The following is an 18,434-nucleotide window of genomic DNA, read 5'->3' on the forward strand; positions in this document are numbered from 1 at the left end:
AAGGACAGAATAAATCTCAATTAGAACAAGTAGAATCTGTTACATTATGGCTGACAATGTAGTGTCTTCATTGTATGCTGAGATTGTAAAATGTTTTGTTATGGCTACCGAATTTCTTCACCTGGTATGCTAAAACAAGAATCTGTTCTTAAGAAAGATCCGAGGCTCAAATCTACAAAATTTTAGGAAACTTTGAGTCTACCTGGGATGATGTGTTTCTTAAATTAAAAAAGGCATGTATGTATTGATGAATATCTTGGACTAATCTTACCCATAAAACTGGTGGAGAAAATCTATTAAAGTCTACCTACTAGAATTATGGCATCTAAATAGTATAGCAGTCTATAAACTTTGGAAATTAAATAAATTTTACTTTAAACCATGAGCATAAGAAGACACTTCTGAAAATTCTGGACAAAAGAGCAAAATGTTCACAAAGATTAGTATCATAGGGATGATAAATTCTAAAAGAAAATTGAGCTAATCATAGATGAAAAACATTCACCCCAACATATGCCATTAGAAATAATTTCTTTAAATAGAAACAAAGGACAAAAAACAGAAGATTCCATCACGATTGTTTATGATAAATGCAAAACATTACAATATGCGTATGTCAGTAATAATTAAAACTTTTTCCAAGCTGGTCAAAGAAACAATTTGGCTCTAGTTCATTCTTTTACATTTGCTTAATGTCAAATTACCCATGAATGCCAAAACTGCTAATTATCTGGTTTCAACTTTGTTACCAATTTACTTCTTATGACATGAATAGATATAATGCCTTGATATTGCAAGATTAAAGGACATGGAAAGCCTGAAAACAAAAAACAATTGAGGTTGACGGTTTGACTTAAAATTAACTTTGATGCAGACAATGTACAAAGCTGAATGCACACATAGTGTTTAGTTACAGTAAAGCTAAACCTTGTAAAGCTGCAACAATGCAATACAGACATTATAAAAAGGATGTTTCTCAAAATACCAATGTTTATGGTTATAGCAGGCTATCAAAAATCTCTTTCCATTGCACACAAAACAAAATACATTGAACATCAGTACATATGTAAGCTGGTTGAATTTGCCATGTGTAATACAAAACATAGCAAAAAGGGTTTGATTCATGCCATCTCTAAACAAGAGACCAGTTGCCTACCTCTACCAAATAAAACCATACTTTACAAAATTTATAGATAGAAAATATTAACATATATAGATGCCTCTACATAGGTAAAGGTCTTATACCTAGGGAGCTTTCATTTATTACTGGTACTAACAACAACCCTTTTTCTTTTTCTTGGTAGTTTTATCAAGTTTAATGCCTCCATGACTTTTGTCCTGATCTGCTTTTTGTTGTTGGGCTTTCTTCGAGTCAAGAACAAGCTTCGTTATGTAATTGAATACCTGAAAAATTGGTTAAGATCCAGAACCATTGAATATCAACATACATATTTGTATAACTCGACAATTAAAATACAAGGTATAAAAATGCAAATAGGTTCAACATGACCCAAGGTAAGTGAATTCATATCACGAACTTGTGTCTTCAAGAATCTAAAGGTTTCCAATATATTATTACCCTCCAGATTAGGCTGAAAACCTCTTAACAAAAGTCTTGACAATATGAAATTATTCACCAGTACTAGAAAAACATGTAACCATCCTAACTGGCAGTTGCCAGTGCAAAATTAATCATGAAAATATTGCTGTTGCTGGCACAAAATTTATCATGTAAAATTTTGCAGGGAAAGTTGGACCAAAAAAGAAACTGCAAATATTTTAGATCAGTTTTGAAATTGATGATTCAGCAAATGCCATTTCTCATAGTAAGATTAGCAATTATCTTCAAAGACACAATCCTTAACTAGTTGATGTTGAAACTTTCTTTTAAATGGAGAAGTCATCTTTAATAAATTATTGAAATTGTTGGTATAGTTAAGGTTTATTGCAAAATTGTTATACCAAATGACTATTTCATTGAGATGAAGTTTTATTTTACTAACAAAACTAACATGGAATGGTTGCCTCCATACCTCTTCAATATTTTGGTTCTCCTTTGCACTAGTCTCATATAATTGAACACCCATCAGTTCAGCAAATTTTTCAGCATGTCCTTTTTCCACAACCTTTAGTTCTGGGCAATCATCTTTGTTACCAACTATATATGGAAAAATATGCAAAGTGAAAACGAAAGATTTTATGAATGATATTTACCACAAATATCAGAAAAACATCAGGAGGCTATTTCACAAAAAAATCTTCTAGCTTCAAGAGTTTAATTATCAAAGCCAATTGCTTCATTGTAAACACAAGTAAGTTTTCTTCTAGAGTTTCTGAAATGAGATTATCTTTCTCAAGTTGAATGTACATCAGTATTAAATAAAAAATTGATAAAAACGATTTTGATTTTGATTTACAGATTGAGGTGTTCAAAAAATGCTCACATCTAGAGAAAAAAACCATGTTCTAAGGAATTTACAAGCTATTACATCATTTGGCAACACAGCCTGGAGACACTGAAATATGCTACTAATTTTTACACCTCATGAGACCACTTCAATATTTCCTGGATTCTTACTTTTTATTTCCCATACTAGAAATTGCAACTTCTATAACCTTAGAACCTTGGTTTAGAAAAAAATTTAAATAAAGATTTCAGTTGTCAAATTCACTGTTCATACAGTCATAAATTTTCTAGTTTCAAATTAAAATTTCTTAAAATACAACAAATTGAACAATCTGATCTGAAATAGAGAGCAAGCTAGACTTTGATTTTGTTACCTACCTAAAACTTTATTGACTAAATCACAATTTTGCTCTATTTCATGCATCCATCGTTTAACATTTACAAATGAGTCCGCATTTGTTACATCATACACAACAATAACTCCATGTGTACCTCTGTAGTAGCTATAAATTGAATCACATAATCAATAAACAGCCATTTTATTCTGTAAAGTGAAGCATCACATGTTAATAAAAGATGAAAAGTACTTTAACAAAGAATCAATCATTCCAAATACTGCCAAGATATTAAATTTATTATGATTATTAAATTAGCTAGATTAACTAAACCAAAATCTGATCAGGTTAAATTAACTGACCAGTTCAGCACAAAAGATTGTTATAGCCTATGAATTTTTTCACATGACTTGATATCAATCTTTAGGTATAAGATATACATGGTAACTCATGTCAGCAGATCAATATCAGCTCAATCAAACAATTTAATGACGCTTCCACTGATGACACCAGTTCAAATTTACATATTACAAAGTTAAAGAAACCTTTTGGCAAAAATGATTTTAACTGATAACAAAAAGATGTTTAAAAAGAAAAGAGAAGAGAACCAATGTAATTACAAAACATTTTCAACAGGATAAAAATATCTTACGTTGATGTGATAGTTCTGAATCTTTCTTGTCCTGCTGTATCCCATATTTGCAATTTGATTTTTTCGCCGTCTACATTTATTGTTCTGATTTTGAAATCAACCCCAATTGTTGTTATATATGAGCCTGCAAATCATTGACAAATATTTTTACAGTTTGTTTGCTGAGCATTAATGCAGAGTTTTTGATGTACGTAGATCAAAACTAAAAGTGTCTGACCCAAGCACATAAGAACTTGGGAATTTCATCAGAAGGTTACTTTTTCTGGACAAGTCAAATAATAAGCCAAAAAAGCAATGAATTTTAAAATTGTTGTATCACAAATTGGCTCAACAATAACTATTGCATAAAGAAAAAACTCTTCATTTATCATGAAAAAATTAAAAGAAAATAACATGTTTTAAAATCAAGTTTACTGACCTGAGAACATATTATCTGCAAACCGCAACAGAATACTACTTTTACCAACACCTAGAATAAGAGCAGAAACTTAAGCCTAAACATTTTTAGCACTACATCTCCATTTATCTAACTGCAGCAAATTGACATTATAGAAAATCAATATTTAGAATATTAACAGATCAAGATGTTTGAAATGTGCAATTTTCTTGTTTAATGAGCACAAATCCTTTCTTCTGACATTACACATTGATTTTCTATGCTTGATATTTATACATAAAAACCAGTATCAAACTTTAATTCTGTCACATGCCCCATTTTATCTTCAAAGAATGTCATATGTTGATTATAACTTGGTGCATCCAGGCAAACAAGGGCATTTCCTTGTTCCATACTTAATCAGTAGGAGATATGGTCAACATGACCACAACAACAATGACATTAGAAATCATGGTTAACTATGTGATACAGTCTTTGCTTGAAATTTACAGTGACTGTCTATGCAAAATTAGGCACCAATTATTTTACAGAGCCTTATTTACAAATATTGAGACAAATTGGTTCTGTGTGCTGGGGAGTTTTTTTGAGTTTTTTTGGTAACATTTAACAGGGAACAATCTGAAACATTAACAACTTGTTTAAAAGCTGTAGAAGGCCTCTGCCCAAATATTTACTTTAATAGAAATCTTTCTTTGAATAGAAATCTTTCCAGCAAGTCTGTTTATGAGACATTTCTATGTAACACCTTTTTAGTTGGTGTCTCATAATAGGAGATTTGTAAAAGGAAAAATTATCAGGATATTTTTAATAAGGATTATTTAAAGCCCTTTCATAAGTATACCCAAATTTGGTGTTTTATCAAGGATTGTAGTTTTGATTTTATCTTGCTGTCTATCAAAGTCATCACCACACCAACGCACACAAGTTTGGATCCTTACAATTAAATAGAGGTTGGTGGCAGTTTTTGAAACTTGGACTGCAGTGACCTTTTCTGCAAAATGAAGAAAACTTTTCTAGATGGAAATTGGAGGACTGGGATCTATGAAACTTCTCAACTTCTGTTGTTTAATAGTGAAAGCATTGTAGTTTTTAACAGTTAACTGACTGGATTTAGATTCTTTTGGGGGCAACACTACCGCAAACTTTGGTTGCCAAACGATGACACTAGAATCCATGTGATTAATTCTGACCAGATCGGTTGCCAACTGATATCAAGGCAATTGGAAATTATTACAAGCCAATGAGCATTGAAGCAAAAATTTGAAACTTCTGTGCTGCAACACAACAAGCGCTGGTTCTAAATTTTATACAAGTAATGTCAAAACAGCTATTTTCAACTTTACGTTAATGCGTAATTATATAAGGCCTAAATATGGAAACATCGACTCCAGGTCACCCGTTTGTTTGAAGATAATAATACAGAAAAAGCTATGTTTCAGTTTAGGATCAGATTTGAAGCAAAGAGATAAACATGTGTTCAAGCATTTTTTACAGGAAATGACTTATTAAGCTGAAGTTTGACGCCAACAAAGCAAATGAGTCACTTAATGCCACTTTATACATACCACTATCGCCGATAATCAGAAGCTTGAAGAGATGGTCGTAGTCCCTCGCCATGGTTAACGTCGATAAAAATAAATGCGATTAATAAAGAGCTATCAGAAAATATAAATCCTTTTACGCCCTTTTTCTTCGCAAATTGTTTCGCAATTATTGCCTCTGATACTCTGGCTTTAATCCATGCTATCGGTGTAAAAAGTCTCACTTCCTACTGCCAACCAGCTCCTCCCTTCAGTTACCAAGATTGAATGATTCACCTCAATCGCATTGTCGGTTTCAAACACAAGGGCACGAGAGAGGGGTTTTGGTGTTTTCATACGCAACGCGCGCTCCCTGTAATGCGGCCTGCAAAATACAATGCTTGGTGCTCTTTCAATGGGACGGATTTAGAGGGAAGTATGAGGGGGTGTAAGATTATGATTGGATTTTGGTGCCATACCCTTCAGGTGCCTAGAAAATGATAGAAATGCCCATTTTTACAATTCCAGCCTTGACTTTACAGGCACCGCGGAGCGTCTAAAAAAGTGGGGGAGGGTTGCTAAAACTGTACAAAAAGCGGTGTCACTGGTGGTTCATTTCTTAATATTTTACATTTCTGGCTAAAGCCCCCCAAACCCCCCGGCTCCACGGTGCCTACGTTAAGTTACATATGATAAGAAGAGTACACTCATTTTTTTTATAAGAATTTCTCTTTAAGAAACGAGCATAGGAGCAGTTGGAAACAGTAAGAACTTCAGTACTCGAATCAAACAATTTAAGAAAATTATTGAAATTTGGAAAATCAAGAACTCACCAATAAAATTCACCAATATCATTGACTGGCTGGCATAAAAATTTAGACATAAGAGAAGAGAATGAAAATATACTTCTCCCCTTTCAGTACAGAATTAGAATGGAGGCAAATCCTTTCACAGCAATGTCGTGAACATTTGTAGAAAAATCGACATTGTCTTTTTTGCAGCAATGAAAACCCTCCCAAAATATTTTCTGTTGGAAAATTTCTTAGCATGAAAAATCAAATATAGAATACTGAATGTTAAAGTTAATGACATTACAATTAAATAATTAAACTCAAGGATAAGCTAGATATAATTGAAGAGAAGATAGAGGCGGAGCTAACGGTGGACTTTAAATTTTTTTTCATCAGTTCAGTTGGTCAATAAATCCTTTTTTGGTCCACGAGATCGTTAGTTGGTCTTTAAAATTGCCGAGCGTCAACCAAATTTCTATTCAGGCAAATTTTACTCTTCATGAATCTTCATCCCCAAAGTCTGGAAGGCCTAGCTGAGCCACTTTTGCTAGTTTACTCCGACAATTTGCCTTCTTACATATAACTATTTGCTAACTCGAAAAAAACTTCCAATTGGCATTGGCAGCTTAAGAGGGGTCTAGGGGGCCTGGGCTCAAGGCCCCACGCTTTTGGTGACCAGAAGGGATCACGCCCCTAAGAAAAAAATGTCTTTGGATGTTTAAAAAATGTCTAACGAACAGATGTCTTTGGCCCTGGGCCCCACTGTCCCTAAAATGGCTGCGTCATTCAGCTAGATAAATATTCAATAAATGTTGACACTTAAAGTATGTAGAACACAAAACAATCTTCATTCTTCTTTGTGAAAGACTATTTTGTACATAGTTAGAACATTCGACAGAAAAATTATCTTGAAATATTAAAAACAGGCCTACAAATACTGGTATTAGATCAGAGAGTTTCCGAGGGGAAAACTTCCTTCCAGGATCAGTTGAGATGAGCTGAGCAGTTCAAAAATTTGTCGAAAACCTGTTTCCTTTAATGGTTTCATGTTGTCTTATGTTGGTCTAAATATTTATTCTCATTCCCTATTATAAAAACTAATACCAATCAATACATATAACACAACAAAACGTTTTCCAAAGCCAGCTCTAAAAAGGTATTAATCTCCCTTTGTCAGCAGACCTTATGATATAAAATATGTACGTTGCGTGTGGTACTTCATCCAGAATAACGATAATACAGTATTGTGTTTTTAACAATCAAACTATTACATTTTCATTCTGGTACTAAATTTATTTGCTAACTGTATTATTGTTAAACCTTTAGATACCTGGAAAGCCACACCTGCAGATTTTCTAGCCTCTTGCTGACTTCCTACCATCTTAAACCAAATACAGTTGCATGAAATAGCATTAAGCGTGAAACACAGGAGCAACTTTTAACTTTACAAAAACCTCTATAAAAACTTAACATGTAAACATAAAGAATAACATAATTTGTCTACTTCTACATACGTGTATTTTTCTTTTATCGGTAAATTTAAGCATTGCCCCCTGAGAATCAATCGTGACAGATTGAAGGGGCTACTGTGCCTAAATAATAAAAAAAATGATCAGAATGGAAATATCAAAAAATCTTTTTTTGGTCATATATGAACAATTTTTGTCTTCATTTATGCAAATTATACAAAACTTGTAAATGGCTTTGAAAAAATGCAAATATTTATTAAACTAAAGCTTTTCGTCTGACACTCTTCAGAGTTTAAAACGTCAGAACATAGATCGAAAACTCTACGCTAAGAAATATATATACCCAGTTGTGGATCGAAATAGGCCAATCAGAAACACGAGCACATGACTGTATAGGTTGACCAATTTTAACTAAATACTAGGTAGAATGCCAACTGTTAGAATCATAGGAGCTCGATCAATATTTTCATCCTGACAAGCTCCCAACTTTGAAGGCTTTTTACGAGTAAACAGAAGATCGTTTTATGATGAGACCAAAACATATGGATTCTTTAATCTCTGGCCTGCAAATCAATTTCACATAGTTTACATAAACATGACTTCTTAATTTTCGAGAGCTTATTAAAAGCTGATAGGGTCAAAACAGCGATTTGGTAGTTTAAAAACACTCACTAAACCATATATTAGGTATATGGCTCTTACTATTTCTTATGATTCTTCTAATCATCTCCTCCCATTATTCATTTGATTAAAAACTCTTTCTCCATGCTCCTCTCCTTATTTATTATTCCGGGTCCATGTAGATCCTTTTGGTTTCTTTCTATCTATACTAAACGGGTCTTTTGCCTTGCTTTTGTACCTTGAATTCGTTTTCCTGCTCCATCCCTCTATACATTGTGCTTAGGCTCCTTTTGTTACGGTGTAATCCCAACGCATCGACGTACAAATCAATCGAAACACAAATTATTTCAACTTTTATGCTTGAGAAAAATGAAAACTTTCATGGATATGTTCATCTGAAAAGGAAACAAGGAAATTTTGACGGTGAAAGTTAGATAATGATCGCTCTTGACGATAAAGCCTTTTTTTATAGAAGGCGTTGAAGAAACAGACTTATTTTCTTCAGCCAGATGAAGATTTTCTTTGGTTGAAGCATTGGAAAGAAATGAGAAAACAGGGCCTCCGACGAAGGGGGGACCGGGGGGCCTTGGCCCCCCCACGTTTTTGCAAAACAATAAAGCTTTTTCAAAATCTTTTGTTATGGGTGTTAAATTTTCCCTTGGCTCCCCCACTTTTCAACCTGTGTCGGAGCCCATGGAAAATATAAGAAATGTTACAGAAACGAAAACCAAACTAGTCCTAATGAAAATAAGTCTAGTCCGCATAACAAATCTAAACTAGAATTTTAACATCACTTGATTCGTGCCTCAGAGCGATTTCGTGCCTCAGAGCGATTTGGAAGCTGTTGTTGAAAATCTCCTCACTTGTGTTTTATGTGTTTTCTGCTACTTTATGTAATTGTTATTTGTATTATGTAATCTTTAATATTTAGATGTACAAATTAGTGTTGAGTTGTTATATCAAATATTATGGTCGCAGGGTTGCTACGTATTTCTATGCTCCCTGCGGCATCGTCTTGTGACTTCCGTATGTCCTTGTAATTTTTATTCGGATTAAAAATTATAATATTTAAGAGGATCAAAATAATCAAAAACTGGATGCGTTCTTCAAACAGCAAAATTACCTTTGATAGGCATCCTCTCTTGACTAACGGCGGCCTTTACATAAACATATCCCTATATCTCGCTATTTTAAAGATAGTTTTAACTCGTTCATCGACCAAATACTTCAATCAAGAATATAGAAAAATACCTGATTAAAGTGTTTGCAGTCTTTGTTTGATAAAGAAAACATATCACTTATTTCAATGCTGAGGAGGCTGATTATTTGGGCAATATCAAGACTTGGAAGAGATAATTGCCGATAGAAATTATGTCGCAAAATTAATTATTTATCAATTCTAAAGCTTGTTCATTAATGTCTAAATAATAAATTCTACAAAGAGCTCGCCATTTTGCCTGACGCCTGCTGTCCACTCAAAAACATTTACTGCAGATTAGATATTTCTATCAGAATACCATTTTATCTACAATCATCATTACTATAAATACTCAAATATCAATATATTACAAAGTTATGCTCAAGAAAACTGACTGCCTCTACAAACATCGAATAAAATGTTAATTTAAAGAGTTATTGGTAATGTGCTAGAAAGAAAAAAACAGGCTGCATTTACCGGTCTGTCACGTAGATATTGCGATCAAATATATATATATACACAAATGTGTCTTAGCAGGGCCAATGTGATGACAAAATTCCTGTTTTCCATAGGCGTGGGAGACATGGGGGCAGGTAAGGCTGCAGTGCAGCCCCCTATTAAGCAAAATTCAGGCTCCGTGCGGGCAGATCTATCTAAATAAAGCAATAGCATTCGGGTAAGGTCCATAGTAAGCCCTCCTGAAGGTTTACCATCCGCTATGCCTATGCATATTCGGAAATAAAATCTAATATATATTGCTTTAGCGCCGGCACACTAATAAAGCTCTATGTGGCAGGGGAAATTTAAATTGATCTCATTTCCATATGAACATATTTATAAATGTATAATTGTTTTAAGAATGTACTTCTTTTTCAAATGCCATTACTTTTTAATGTTTTTTATTGATTTGAATTTTTCCTGCTACAATATACTTCTATAAATAAAAGATAGAAAGTTTAAACTTGATAGGATTGCAAATAATAGGAGTTTCTACCTAGTTTAAAACTGAATGGAAGACACAAAAAGCTAAATGTTTTTAAAACATATAACCGCCTTCAACAATAAACACTAACACATGCCCTTCTTCTTCTTTTTGCTACTTTTGTCAAGACTAATTCCACCCTGACTCCTGTCTTCGTTAGCCTTTTGCTGCTGAGCTTTCTTGGTTACAAGAACAAGCTTTGTTATGCAATCAAAGACCTTAAAACATAAATTGAGAGTCAAAGTAACAAGAATTTTAGATAATTATAAACAAAAGATCCACAACATGAAATATCAAAAATAGAAGTAAAGATAGTTCACCAAAATCAACCAGTGTTCTATTTTGAAATTGAAACCTACAACATTTTAAGCAGCAGGATAATTCATTACTACCAAAAACTTTTGGTTGCTTACCTGTAGGGTAAAGTGAGCTTTCCCAGGAAAAGGCCTGGGGCAAGCAAAGTGAACCTTGATTAAGCAATACTTTTTTCAGAATCACTTCTATCATTTAAAGACAAATTTCAAAATCAATTCTAAGGGAGAGAACAGTTGACTTCCCCCTTGCCAGTCCTAAACAATTTCAACATTCTTGGTTTAAAGCCATGACATTAATTTACCACAAAAATCCTCTCAACAAAACAAGCTTATTGTTATAAAGGCCTTTGTAACTTTCAATTTATGAAGTTTTAAAGGTTTGGCAAGCTGAAACTTAAATGCTGATTAGGTTCAAATAATAAAGCTTTCGCAATAAGAAGAAATCCTACACAGTTAATAGGGCAAACATCCTGTCCTTTATACAGGAAGTAAAATGAGGTACTGTAAAAGCTCTATTAAGGCTCTGAGGGGGGGGGGGCTTATTTATTTTTTTCAGTCCTAGAGGGGGACTTAAAAAAAGGAGCTTATTTGAGAGGGGGGCTTATTAATAATGCAATGCAAAAAATGTTATAAAAATGCCTGCCACTTTGTTGCAAAACAATAGATCTTTTCCAAAATTGTTTGTTGTGGGTGCTAAATTTTCCTTGCCCCCCTCCACTTTTCAACCTGTATTGAAGCCCATGAAGCAGCTTCTCAAATTTCTTTAAATCAATCAATTATATTGTCGCACAGTTCTTATCTGCCTTAGCCTGTCCTCAAGACCCTGGAACACAGGCTAATTTTCCTTGGGGCCATCAGAATCAATTGATATCCCCTCGGACATTTTCTAAACAAACTTTGACTGACTTCTAAGGCACACAAGTAAACATTTACAGATCTGTAATTTATGCACATAATCTTATCATCATTACACTCGACAAGTGACCCAATTAATGCAATCTTGTTTGACACTGGGGCTTAAGAGAGGGCTTAATAGAGAGGGGCTTAATAGAGAGGGGCTTAAAAGACAGAAGGGACTTAATAGAGCTTTTATGGTATATCAAATGTTCATAGATATAGAAACTAGGGGGCACACACTCCCTGACTTGCATAAACTGAAGTAAAGTACCTATTTGCACCTCATAGAGGTGCCCCTGTTTTGCCTGTATAAGCCTTCCCAAACATTTAAAACACTGTCTAGAAAAATTTCTTTGAAAAAGTCTGGCACCTACTATTGTGAATAACAAGCTAGCCTTTTTCAAACATATTTCCTTTATCATAACAGAATGCATACCTCTTCAATATTTTGGTTTTCTTTCGCACTTGTCTCAAAAAGCTGAACATTCATTTTCTCGGCAAGCTTTTCAGCATCTCCTGTTTCTACAACCTTTAGTTCTGGACAATCATCCTTATTTCCAACTGCATAAAAATGGCAATAATTAACAATTGCTAAAAAGTATTCCTCAACAATCAGCTAGGTAGGTATTTATTGCATACAAGATAATTAGTCAAAAATGGATCAGTTTCATTATCCCATTTTCAGTTCCAAGATAGTCACCTTTGTAGTTTGAAAACCAACTGATGCAAGATAATAAATATAAGTATATGTAACTGTGATCAAGACCCACTCCTGTTTGTCAAGATGACAAGACAAACATGATGTATTCCATTGCACAAACTTATAAAAAGAGTTGTTATGCAGTGTTGGGGTGGGGGTTTAAGACAGTGTATCCCTAGAAATTCCCCCAGTTCTCTGTAGGATTGGTTTCTTCTATTGTCGAAATTTGATGGGTGATAATATGGCAAAATGATGTGATTCTTTGATATTGAAATTAACTTTACATAACCTAAAGTTAGTCATGGTTGCTCACTGCTGGTAAAATTGATATCCCTTGATTGTAATAAGGAATTTTCATATTACATAGAAAGTGTGTGGGAAAAATTTTTTAATTTGACCCCCTCCCCTACCTTGTTTGCGATGGTCCCTTGCTTGATAAAAATGTAAATGAAAATAGTTCATATCTATTTGCCTGTGTCTTTTTGAAAGAGTTTTAAAATATGGATGTATAAATATTAATATAAGCACTTCTCCTGCTTTAGCAACATAAATTTCACTGTATATTTAAGAAACTTCAAATTTCAAAACCACCAATGGAATACTAGATTCACTGCATTTTTTCTCCATGAACTCTGCAGTCTATGAAAAATAACACCCTCTTAACAGAGAGGCAATAGCCTTCTTCATCCCATCCCCTAGCCACCAAGTAGTGCCCTCATAGTCTGCATTGACAAGAGTTGCTCTTATTATTCAAACAATTTGACATAAAAAACTTGATGGTAATGCTTTTAGTGATGCTGATGATAATTCTGACTTACCTAAGACTTTGCTAACTGTATCACAGTTTTTCTGTATCTCCTCCATCCAGTTCTTTACACTTAGAAATGATTGTGCACTTGTTACATCATAAACAACAATGACTCCATGAGTTCCTCTGTAGTAGCTAGAATGTATTTGATTTCTTAATTTTGCTAGCAAAATCAGTCAAGGTCTTAGTTTTACTTTCTTTATCAAAATCAAATAATCTTATACATCCAAACTTTCAGAAAAAATTTTGAGAAAAACATGATTGCATGAAATGCAGTTTTGTACAAGAGTTTCAAATTCCAAGATGCAACATAAATATCACATCTGTTTGATAAGCTATATCACACTATAAATATATATCACAATAATTTGATAAGCTGTTATCATAGATTAGAACTTGAATAAGCAAACCTATTTTCTCACAAGATTTGAAGAGGATAAAGAACAATTAAAAATAACAATTTCCATGGAAGTTTCCATCAATTTTTTTATTCTTTTAAAAATTATTTTGATCACAAAATAGAGAAGAAAAATCTTAGTCAGTAGAGAATTAAAATCTGAAATTTGTTGATTAATAATGGATCTTGTTTGAGCTACAACATGCCTGACTTGGTCATTTTGCAGGGGCCTGTGTTTATTTGGCCATCATTGAATGCAATTCAATAATAATAATAATCAATTGACAAAACCTGCAATACCTGCAACATTACATCCCTTGTAAATAAAACAAGGGGACATCTTACCTTGTAGTGATAGTTTTGAACCTTTCTTGACCAGCTGTATCCCATATTTGCAATTTAATTTTTTCACCATCTACATTTACTGTTCTGATTTTAAAGTCGACTCCAATTGTTGTTATATATGTCCCTGAAATAAATTATTTTTACCAGATTAAGGATTTGCATTTTTCCATTATCATTGCTAAATTAAGTTTGATTCTTTTTCATTGAATCTGTTGCTGATACGGTTCATGATACTGCTGTGTTGCTAACATTTGTGTAACTGTAACTTGCTTGGTTTTGATCTAATGCATGCCATCTATGTTTAAATTATTTGACCTAATGATGTAATCCTAACAGAGAACATATATATAGTACATTTGAATATGGTGCCTATATGAGAAGAATAGTTTCTTGCTGCATGCATCATTCAGTAGTGGTTACACATACATTTCATTAGGTTTTTTAGGTTCTTTCTAAGAAACTATCTTGTCAGTTCTGACATAAAATACAAACATTTTTCATTGATATCTAGATTTAGTAAATTTCAACAATAAACTTAAGAAAAGTGTTTGTGGATTGCTTCATCATCATAATGACCACAGTCCCTGCAATTAAAAAAGGATAATGATGCACCCTCTAGCATCTGTCTTCTATCTCTCCCTGTCTTAAGTTCTTATAATTACCTAAATCATACAAAACTGTCCAAAACTTTAAACATTCCCCAGGCTGATCAAGCTTATGAGAACTGCTTATGACATGGCAAACAGTTGTCTTTACTTGAAAAGCCACTTTTTGTTGATATAGGATCATTCCATATCAAAGGAGGACAGGTATGTAACCCAAAGTCTCAGACTTTGCTCATTTTGGCAGAAAAATGGATAAACACACATACAAAATTTTACCTCAAAATCCTCTGTCATTCTAAAAATAGAGCAATTTGAATTTTTGCTGATTCTCAGCATTTTTTCGAATGTCTGTCATTTGGAATTTAAGCCTGATGTTAAATATACTAGATAAAGTCTTCTATTTACCATCTTAATGTAAAACTCATATTACTTGACTAATTTATGTATCAGGAATCCAAAAACAGGTATAGGAAATCTGTCAGACACACCAACAGCTTTTGATCAACTAATTGACGAGAAGTGGTTGTTGTCATAGCAATGAGTTGCCATGATGTCAAGCCAATTTTTTGTCATGTTGCACACCTGTGATGAATTTCAAATTTTCTACGCATTGAGTTTTAGCCATAAGAATTAGCAGAATTTACAAAGAATTAGCACAATTTATTAGCAAATCTCACCTGAGAACATATTGTCTGCAAAACGCAGTAAGATACTACTTTTCCCAACTCCTAGGGAAGAAAAATAGGGTTATAAATAATTCTTCAGAAAAAGAGTTGAAAAAGAGTATTATCCATGTAACTACTTGCGTAAATACCTTCATCAATTTTATCAACCATCTTATATCCAATAAATCATTCAGCAGACGGCAATACATAAGGCATACATGAATGGAAAGATGTTTCCTTTATAATAAAAAACACTCAATTTTTCATTAGCACAAGATGGGTCATAACTTATTTCCAGAGCCTCATCCAACTCTTTCAATTTTGTTTTCAAAAAGTTTATTTTCTTATTGCGTTCACTCAACTTTCCAAAGATGCAAAACAGAAACACAAATGGATTCTGATATCCTAAGCCCATCAAGTTTACTTCACCTGATAGACATCCATTAAATGAGAGAACAACATGCAATTTGGATGTCATAATTATGTGCATAAATTTCTAGCGTTTTTCTTGAATTTTGTATGGAACCGAGATCACTTAACAAGCTTTTGAGTGGCATTTAACAGACCACTTATTCCTTTAGAATAATGAGCTGGTTATCAGGCTATGGAATTAATTGTTTCTTAAGAGTTTCATAATTATGATGTCAAAAATGGTCCTATAGTATACTTTTCATGATAGATAACAAAATTTTGTTGGAAAGGGCTTTCACAGGAGTGTCAATATTTCTATAGTTCTCAGATTACATTTCTGTCAAGAGACGCGCTTCTGTTCTAATGCAGTATTTAGATAAGGGAAGCATATTTTAATTCTCTGAGTCTAAAGTTTCATGCTAGACAGCCAAATATATTAATCTACTTTTACAAAATTTTTTGCTTCAAGTACTGAGGATTCTTAACTTTTTCTGATTGTCCAGAATTCATTTTTATTTTTATTCATTTATAAGTATATTATTTTAATCTTACCAATTTTGCAAGAAAAATGAAGAAAAACAAGAAACAGTGATATGACTATCTATTTTCTCTTTGATAATGTTTACATCCTTCCTTGCATTTTCAATTTCTTTAAATTATCCTTTTATGTATTAACTGACATGATTATGACAATGAAGAACAACTGAATGAAGAATTAATTATCATTGATAATGATTTGGATCCATAGGAAGTTTAAAAAGGCAAAATCCCAAATTTCCGTTTAGAAGCACATGCACTTTTAAGTGGGGTAATAGGGTACCAGTATGGGTTCCATGGCAGCTGCATTCCCCATAAATTTCTGTAAAATTACCAGTGCACTCTTGCACATCCAAAATATGGGTGTGGTTTTTAGATATTTACTGAATTTTTTTTAACTTGGTTGATGCAGACCTAACATCCAACACAACGTCGCAAAATTAAAATTTTGAAACTTAAAATAATGGATATACTTTAGGGGGTATGAGCCTTCACAGCAAAAAGCAATACTTGCCTCCATAACATCATGATCTCACCTACAATCTTTTTCAAGTAAACAATAACTGAATACCTATCTCCAGCTGACCCTTAAATATTTATGTAACATATTGTTAAACAGATATACAATTTTATTACTGACAGCTCACGTTGTTAGTTAAAAGGAATGAACGGATATAAAACTGGCTAACCTATAAATCTATTAATATGCAACCAATCATGTTAGAATTCCCTTTTGTCACCAGACAGCTCAATGAAATTTCCAGTTGAATAGGGTTTGAAATTGTCTTTAGAACAATGGAATGCTCTTTAAATACTATCCTTTACATTTAATTTGTGCAACAGAACATTAGATGTCTCGTTTAACTGCAAGCAAAATGTTGACAGCAATCAAGGAATTTTTTGCATTCGCGAAAAAATGGAGCTAAAATGAAGAGTAACGTACCACTGTCACCTATAATGAGTAGCTTGAAGAGATGATCGTAGTCCCTCGCCATGATGCTGCTTCGACTACGGAAATAAATCGATCAAATTAGAAGTCACAAGATATCTTCCTGAAGTTGGGATCTTGGTAGAGCCACTGAGATACACACTTTAACTGTATTTTCTTTTTGTGGAAATCTCACTCACTGACCACTTCCTAGATCTTCCTAGTGACTTGACAACCTCCTCCCTCTAGTTTTTCAACAGAATATTTTCTGTCCATTCAGGTTGTTGTTGTTGGGTACTGACAATGGCCAAGTGGATTGTATTTTCCATCTGAAAAAGGTGAAACCTCTGCAGGATACATTTTTTATAAAATATAAGAATCTAAGGTCGGGGGCTGGTAGGCAGTTTCTTATATTATAAGGTCATTTCCAACCAAAAGCATTCGTGAGGGTCTCCCAGTGGGGAGGGAGGGAGGTACTTGTTCCCGTGTTCCCTTTGAGAAAAACAGCCAATGTTTCCGTGTTCCCGTTTAAAAATAGAAAAAATGCTCTCTTCTTCCCTTAAACTAGTAATAATGTTCCAATGTTCCTAGAGGGAAATTTAAGTTGTTCCCGTGTCCCTGTACCATTTGTTGCCATGTTCCCTTGTTCCCGAAAATCCCTGGGAAATCCTCATTCCTCATTCGTAGCGTCAAGCAGTCTTTTTCGAGCACTTTTCACTTAGTGAAGCCCCCCAATAACACACTTCAACATTTTCCAAGACTTCTCCAAGTATAAACTTTACTGAGCCCTATCAAAATACTTAGGTCTAATACTGAATGAAACTTTGAAAATCTCTCATCTAAATTCAAACAATCTAAAAGCTGAAGAAAGCAGCGATCTTTTTTGACTCATCGTATTTTTTTTCACTTTCATCGTCCCCTGTAACCAGAGATAGGGATGCCTGAGCAGAAAGTAGCAGAAAATATGATGCCAATGCTGGTCCCATGCATGCTGTAGCGTCCTTGCCTGATGCTCGAGATTATTGCATTTGTGTATTTAAAGTACTTCAGTAGCTCGATTTATAGCGTCTTGTATAAATTCACTTCTCTGTTCAGGCACCGTGGAGCGTTGAGAAAAGTGGGGGGTCTAAAAAAAGTGGGGGGTGGGAGGGCTAAAACCGTATAAAAAGAGGCTTTTCTGGTAGTTTGATACTAAATATTTGGCATTTTTGGAAAAAGTGGGCCCCCTGCTCCGCGGTGCCTGCTGTTGGTTATCTTACCTCCATTTCTTTAACAATTACTTCGAACTTACTTAAATTTAGTATTTCCCCATTTGCCTTAAAATGCGTTTATTTTTCCTATGGAATTTGCATAGCACCCATTTATTGTGTACCAAATTTATTTGAGGTTGTCACGGTACACCTTTGCTATGTTATTACAGGGTCGCCAGATGTACCTGTTTGTATTAGCACATCA

The 18,434-nt window shown here is 33.8% G+C and overlaps 2 protein-coding genes across 2 annotated transcripts; both read right to left on the reverse strand.

The window, feature by feature from the left end:
• Positions 1–566: 566 nt before the first annotated feature.
• LOC135683674 (ras-related protein Rab-35) lies at positions 567–5,607 on the reverse strand. Its single transcript, XM_065198995.2, has 6 exons — positions 5,357–5,607; positions 3,813–3,863; positions 3,395–3,518; positions 2,786–2,910; positions 2,034–2,158; positions 567–1,404 (listed from the first exon to the last, which is right to left on the reverse strand). Exons 1-6 carry the CDS (start codon positions 5,406–5,408, stop codon positions 1,273–1,275), a joined length of 609 nt encoding a protein of 202 aa, XP_065055067.1. The 5' UTR covers positions 5,409–5,607; the 3' UTR covers positions 567–1,272.
• A 4,074-nt stretch (positions 5,608–9,681) lies between these two features.
• On the reverse strand, positions 9,682–17,252 carry LOC135683494 (ras-related protein Rab-35). The gene is made up of 6 exons (XM_065198756.2): positions 16,995–17,252; positions 15,116–15,166; positions 13,834–13,957; positions 13,102–13,226; positions 12,020–12,144; positions 9,682–10,590 (listed from the first exon to the last, which is right to left on the reverse strand). Exons 1-6 carry the CDS (start codon positions 17,044–17,046, stop codon positions 10,459–10,461), a joined length of 609 nt encoding a protein of 202 aa, XP_065054828.1. The 5' UTR covers positions 17,047–17,252; the 3' UTR covers positions 9,682–10,458.
• Between the last annotated feature and the right edge of the window lie 1,182 nt (positions 17,253–18,434).

Source organism: Rhopilema esculentum, chromosome 7 (assembly GCF_057945365.1).
Source record: "Rhopilema esculentum isolate cy_ngs chromosome 7, ASM5794536v1, whole genome shotgun sequence".
In the NCBI taxonomy this organism is placed as follows: Eukaryota; Metazoa; Cnidaria; class Scyphozoa; order Rhizostomeae; family Rhizostomatidae; genus Rhopilema; species Rhopilema esculentum.